This window comes from Bos indicus x Bos taurus, chromosome 9 (assembly GCF_003369695.1).
Source record: "Bos indicus x Bos taurus breed Angus x Brahman F1 hybrid chromosome 9, Bos_hybrid_MaternalHap_v2.0, whole genome shotgun sequence".
Lineage (NCBI taxonomy): Eukaryota > Metazoa > Chordata > Mammalia > Artiodactyla > Bovidae > Bos > Bos indicus x Bos taurus.
The window spans coordinates 27,898,826-27,905,953 of record NC_040084.1 but is presented as its reverse complement, the minus strand read 5'-3'; the positions used below and the strand labels follow the sequence as shown (position 1 = coordinate 27,905,953).

General features: G+C 37.4%; 1 protein-coding gene across 1 annotated transcript in view; it reads right to left on the bottom strand.

Moving 5' to 3' along the window:
* Nucleotides 1-2,514: 2,514 nt before the first annotated feature.
* LOC113898163 (triadin-like) overlaps nucleotides 2,515-7,128 on the bottom strand; it is an 86,468-nt gene continuing 81,854 nt past the window's right edge. The window contains exons 3-4 of the mRNA XM_027551079.1: nucleotides 6,029-6,193; nucleotides 2,515-4,974 (exon numbers count right to left, since the gene is read on the bottom strand). Coding sequence (XP_027406880.1) covers nucleotides 4,937-4,974; nucleotides 6,029-6,193 — 203 coding nt within the window. The 3' untranslated portion in view covers nucleotides 2,515-4,936. The remainder of the gene's footprint in view (nucleotides 4,975-6,028; nucleotides 6,194-7,128) is intronic.

Genomic DNA, 7,128 nt, shown 5'->3' with positions numbered 1-7,128 from the left:
TTCAACTATTATCTCCTCAAGTATTTTCTCATGGTCTTTCTTTTTGTCTTCTTCTTCTGGGACCCCTATGATTCAAATGTTGTAGCGTTTAATATTGTCCTGGAGGTCTCTGAGATTGTCCTCATTTCTTTTAATTCGTTTTTCTTTTTTCCTCTCTGATTCATTTATTTTTACCATTCTATCTTCTAATTCACTAATCTTATCTTCTGCCTCTGTTATTCTACTATTTGTTGCCTCCAGAGTGTTTTTGATCTCATTTATTGCATTATTCATTATATATTGACTCTTTTTTATTTCTTCTAGGTCCTTGTTAAACCTTTCTTGCATCTTCTCAATCCTTGTCTCCAGGCTATTTATCTGTGATTCCATTTTGATTTCAAGATTTTGGATCAATTTCACTATCATTATTCGGAATTCTTTATCAGGTAGATTCCCTATCTCTTCCTCTTTCGTTTGGTTTGGTGGGCATTTATCCTGTTCCTTTATCTGCTGGGTATTCCTCTGTCTCGTCATCTTGTTTAAATTGCTGAGTTTGGGGTGTCCTTTCTGTATTCTGGCAGTTTGTGGAATTCTCTTTATTGTGGCATTTCCTCACTGTGTGTGGGTTTGTACAGGTGGCTTGTCAAGGTTTCTTAGTTAGGGAAGCTTGTGTCAGTGTTCTGGTGGGTGGAGCTGGATTACTTCTCTCTGGAGTGCAATGAAGTGTCCAGTAATGAGTTATGAGATGTCTATGGTTTTGGGGTGACTTTGGGCAGCCTGTATATTGGAGCTCAGGGCTGTGTTCCTGTGTTGCTGGAGAATTTGCTTGGTATGTCTTGCCCTGGAACTTGTTGGCCCTTGTGTGGTGTTTGGTTTCAGTGTAGGTATGGAGGCATTTGATGAGCTCCTGTCAATTAATGTTCCCTAGAGTCAGGGTTTGGACTTAGGCCTCCTGCTTCCAGTTATCAGTCTTTTTTTTACAGTAGTCTCAAAACTTCTTCTATACAGCACCATTGATAAAACATCTAGGTTAAAGATGAAAAGTTTCTCCACTGTGAGGGTCACCCAGAGAGGTTCACAGCGTTACATGGAGAAGAGAAGAGGGAGGAGGGAGTTAGAGGTGACCCGAATGAGATGAGGTAGAATCAATAGAGGAGAGAGCGGGCTAACCAGTAATCAGTTCCTTATGTGCACTCCACAACTGGACCGCTCAGAGATTATACAGAGAAGAGAAGAGGAAGGAAGGAGACAGAGGTGGCCAGGAGGATAAAAGGAGGGAATGAAAAGGAGAGAGACAGATCCAGCCAGTATTCAGTTCTCTAAGTATTCTCCACCATCTGGAACACACAGATATTCACAGAGTTGGGTAGAGTAGAGGAGGGTTAGGGAGGAGACACAGGCGACCTGGTGGAAAAAAATGAGAGTCTGAAGGGGGAGAGAGCAGTCAAGCCAGTAATCTCACTCCCTAGTAAAAAATGGGTACTGAAGATTGGGTTCTTAAACGTACAAAATTGGTAACAAATATCTAAAAGCAAAAATTAAAAATCTAGAGTAGAGTTTGGAATTTCAAAAATACAATGTTAAAGAAAAGACAAGGAAAAGAAACAGAGAAAAAGAAAAAGAAAAAAAAAGTCACAAAAATTATAAAGAAAATATAGGTACAAAATTGATAACAAATACCAAAAAGTAAAAGTTAAAAAATCTAGAGTAGAGTTTGGAATTTCAAAAATACCATGTTAAAGAAAAGAAGAAGAAAAAGAGAAAAAAATAAAAGCAAAAACAAACAAAGTCACAAAAATTATAAAGAAGATATAGGTACAAAATTGATAACAAATACCAAAAAGCATAAATTAAAAATCTAGAGTAGAGTTTGGAATTTCAGGAATACAATGTTAAAGAAAAGATGAAGAGAAACAAAGAGAGAAAGAAAAAAAAAAGTCACAAAAGTTATAAAAAAAATATATAGATATAAAATTGATAACAAATACCAAAAAGCTAAAATTAAAAAACTAGAGCAGAGTTTGGAATTTCAAAAATACAATGTTAAAGAAAAGAAGAAAAAAAAAAAAAAACAAGGTCACAAAAGTTATAAAAATATATATATATGAAGATTGGTTTTTTAAAAGAAAAAGTCTTTTTTTTTTTTTTTTTGCAAAGTAATAGCAGGTTATAAAAGTGAAAATTAAAGGAGTAATAGAGGACTTAAAATTTTTTTAAAAATTAAAAAAAAAGAAAGAAAGAATGATCGTAAAAATAGTAAAAATATATATAGGACTTTCTCTGATGTTGTTGTGGGTATTGTGGGTTCAGTTCATTTTCAGCTAGTTCCTTGTTCTGGCTTATATTTCTCAAGATCTACAGGCCCCTTCCTATGTAGTTGGTACTAACCATGGGGTTTTAATCTATTGCCCGTCGCTTCCAAGGAGGTTCCCTCTGTTATAGCGTCTTCTGTTTGCTGGTCTCTTCAGTGTCTGATTTCCAGCCTCATACAAAGGGGACAGTGGTGGACACCTTTTTTTTTTTTTTTTTAAGGCTCACTTGTTCAGTCGTGCTGTGGGGAGGGAGGGACACTGCAAATAAATAAGACTGGCGTGTGCTCGCAGTGCCTCAGCCACACTGGGCCTGCCCCGGCTCACGGCGCATGTAGCCTCCCCGCCCACGCTGCTCAGGCTCTAGATTGCTCTGCCAGAAACCATCCGTGGCTGGCCCTGGGCTGCCTGCACCTCCTAGGTGTAAGCTGCTCAGGTTCAGGCACTCAGGTAGTCCTCAGACGTACAGACTCGGTTGGGCCTGCGTTTTGTGCCCTTCCCAGGTCCGAGCAGCTCAGACAAGAAAGACAAGACATATAATGATAAGGTGTTTGGTGAGCGCGATTGCTGCGACTTATCGCCTCCCCGCCACTCGGTTATCTGGGTGTACAACTGGCGCACCTTCTCAGGCAGATGTTGACTGTCCAGAACCCCAGGAAGTTTTAGTTAGCAAAGAATCCTGCTTACAGTTTTGTAGATAATGTCTCTCTGGGGCTGTGATTGCCCCCTTCCGGCTCTGGCTGCCTGTCACTGAAGGGGGATGGTCTGCAGCTGGCTATCTCTATATAGTCCTTTGTTCCATGTGCGGGCCTGGCAGTGTCTTAGGTTAGGCCTGGCTTTTCGAGTGGTAGATATCCCACAGTCTGGTTTGCTAGCCCAAATTATTTCGCTCAGGTAGTGCTCGGGGTATTCAGGCCAGATCCTTACTCTAAGTGATGCAGCCTGCGCCGAGCCTCCCTGCCAAGCCCCCACTTGCTAATGGAGGATGCAAGCGTCTGCGCTGCTTCTCCGCTGGGGGAGTTACCATAGGGCTCGTAATCTGTGGGTTTTAATTGTTTATTTATTTTTCCTCCCTGTTATGTTGCTCTCTGTGCTTCCAAGGCTCGGCACAGACTCGGCAGTGAGAATGTTTCCTGGTGTTTGGAAACTTCTCTCTTTTTAAGACTCCCTTCCTGGGACGGAGCTCCATCCCTCCCTCTTTTGTCTCTTTTTTGTCTTTTATATTTTTTCCTACCTCCTTTCGAAGACAATGGGTTGTTTTTCTGGGTGCCTGATGTCCTCTGCCGGCATTCAGAAGTTGTTTTGTGGAATTTACTCGGCGTTTAAATGTTCTTTTGATGAATTTGTGGGGGAGAAAGTGTTCTCCCCGTCCTACTCCTCCACCATCTTCTGCACTGCCTCTCATAGAATTTAATTTATAAGTAGGAAAATATTTATCCTCCTCTTTTCCACAACTAAATAGACTAAATATATACATAAACTGTAATTTCCATACTATGATTAGTAACTCATTATATTAAACTTTGACTATGTTCTGTGCACTATCCAATGGAGATCAGCTATAAAAAGACTTTACTTTTTATCCCAAGAAGTTTATAAACTAATCTAGAGTCTCTAAACCCAGATTTGATGACAAAGTCTGAGTTCTTGGGTTCTCATCATGGATTTGTGAATAGGGAAACCCATCCTTTCTCCTCTCAATAGCTTCATAAACACTTTCATTTCTAGATGGCATTCCCACATTTGAGTTTCACTACTTAATTTATCATTTATTGGACAAGTTATAAATTCAAATTTTCCAAATTAACATACATACACTAAGCAGATTTTATTCCAAACAGTGAGGTGATCATGATCTGTTGCTGCTGCTGCTGCTGCTAAGTCGCTTCAGTCATGTTCAACTCTGTGCGATCCCAGAGATGGCAGCCCACCAGGCTCCCCCGTCCCTGGGATTCTCCAGGCAAGAACACTGGAGTGGGTTGCCATTTCCTTCTCCAATGCATGAAAGTGAAAAGTGAAAGTGAAGTCGCTCAGTCGTGTCCGACTCTTAGCGACCCCATGGACTGCAGCCTACCAGGCTCCTCTGTCCATGGGATTTACCAGGCAAGAGTACTGGAGTGGGGTGCCATTGCCTTCTCCAATTAGTTATGTGGACCAATAACTAGTTGCATTAAGAGTGATTTCTATGCTTCTCTCTCATACAAAATAAATCTCAGGATAATATACTTTGCCTTCTAGACATAATTCCTACCCCTTCCTGTAAAATCTCTGAGTCTTTTTCTTCATGGTTCTAACTCCCTTTCCCAGTCATATTGCTCCCATCTTTTGGATTTGTGACCATTCCATTCAGTGACTGAAGACCTTGATTATTCCTTAAAGGGATCCCTGTGAACCACATCAAACCACACTCAGATGACTCAATTGCTTTGTGAGAACACATGATATATACTGCCTCCAAGATATTCTCCTCCACATTATATCAGCCACATTGTCCAACAGTCATCCTCTAAAATTGAATAAAATACTGATAATAACTGAAGAAAAAGAAAAAAAAAACAAATTAAGTCCACAACAAAGTAAAATCTATTTGAGTCATGGTAAAAATCAACATTACCATAAAAAATACTTTTTTTGCAGAGGTGAAACAACTAACCTTTTTTTTTCAAGGGAGGCTCCTCTATTTCTCCTAAATGAAGACAAAAACAGTAAATTAGAAAAACTTTCAGCAGAGCATAAAATTGCCTCTCAATTTTCCCATTTTCTTTTGTTCATTCTTTTATAAAACATCTATTAATTTTGATAATAGTAATCTATATATTACTTTGCCTTCCAAATTCCAAGCTTTAATATAAACTTTGCCTATGTACATTTATTTAAGATAGTTTCACTTTTATGAGTTCAATAAAATTGTGGCAGTTATCCAAATTATACATTATGGTTTGTATATCATGTTCATTTCAGTTCTCTGCTGTTCATCTCAACCTCTGACAGAGGCCAAACAAATACAAATTTAGACAAAGTCATAGAAAGGGCTAAAATAATAAGAGCTTTCCTGGTAGTCAAGGCTGAATACGTAAGTTCTGATGAGCAAAGCTGATCTTAAAAATGTCATCTAAAAGGCAGAATCACAATGCTTGTTCTTTTCACATCCACTCAACAGAAGTTTACATGTGGTTTAAGTTTGTTATTTCCTTTTGTTCATTCATATATAACAGAGAGTAAATAGGTTAGTTGCATAATTGCTGTGACATTTACCTCCATTTGTTTCAATCAATTTACTTTCATCGTGATTTTAGTAGGATTGCTTTCTGCTATTTATGAATACAAATTATATGTATAACATATATATATATATATATATATGTATGTATATTTAGTCTTACTATTGTTATTTCAAACTTGGGAAATAGTAACTATTTCTTTCCTGAAAAAGCATATAAATGTGAGTTTCTATTGTGGTTTTCTATTGTGGTTTGCTTAATAAATCTCTCTGTACTACTCTAATATAGCATTTAATTTTGACATCTTTGCCATAATGGCAGATAATCTATAAGTTGAAAGCCATATAAAGACCAATTTACTGAGTTTGGCAGCCTGTTGATAGGCTGTTTGCACTCATAAATGTGTTCATTTTGGTTTAGCTTGATCTAAGTGCACATTTGTGCAGAAACTTAAGCTAACTATTATTATACATATCAAATAGCAGTCCCAGCAGTTGGATGTCTCTGTGCTCTTTGTACCTTTATCAGTGTCCTCCTCTCCATCATCATCATCTTCTTCATCACCCTCGGATGAGATGATGTCAGACAGCAAAGAAAAGAAGCCATAGACCCAGTCCGTGGTTTCCTCCACAGCATCATGTACAAGTTTTAGAGGATCTGAGCCAATCTTGGAAATAGAGCTTGCTAAAAGTAATTAAAAACAAAGAAAAGCTTTGCAAATATTCCCAAAGAAACCAAGAAAAGCTGCTTTTCCTGATTTATTCTTTTAACACAATAAATATGTCAATTTCATTAATTTAAATATTGCTTGGCAATAGTTCTTTTGCTCATAAAGAGAAATTAATTTTTGTGGTAGTATACATGTGTGTTCAATTAAAAAGAGAAGTTATTGGGTACATCTGGTACCAAACACTGTAGGGTTACCCTTGAGAAGTTTACAATCCAAGTAAGCATTCAGCACAGGGAAAAATTAAGAATAAATTAAAGTAATGTGTATTATGTTATCCAAATTGTAGCAATCCTGAGTTACAGATGTTCTGGAACAGAAGAAATCATTGTTGGTCTATATTGTACTGGAAAGCATCAGGGAAAAATGCCTCTGTAAATTTTTAGACAAACAGTAATTTCTGAGTTGACTAAGATAGCTGTGACTAAAGTAAAACTGAGAGGTCCATTTATTATGATTTGTGATACATCAGGAAATATCTAGAATCGTCAAGGTGGTAATCATATCAAATTCCAGCTAGATTCAATTGTTTTATCTTTGTTAGATATCCCAGTACCTAAAATAAAAAAAAAGCATTTGAACTTCTAGTAACTTCAGTGGATAGTATTAGGAAAAAACTGAAGTCTGTAAATCTTCCCTTTCTTATATCCTAAGGGGGTATAAACTGTTTGTAAAATGAAAGATTAAATAATAAAAATGCAAGCAAGTAAATAGACATATTACAGGTTTCCAACATGTTGTTATTCTCATTCTAGCTACATGAAAATTGCTCGGAAGGAGTAAGGGTAGCCTTTAAGATCTGATTGAAAATGTGATCTAGCCAGAAATATGGTCTGAGTTGCATCTGATTTTTCAACAATCTGTAATTAACTTTTAGATTTATGTTTTTTCT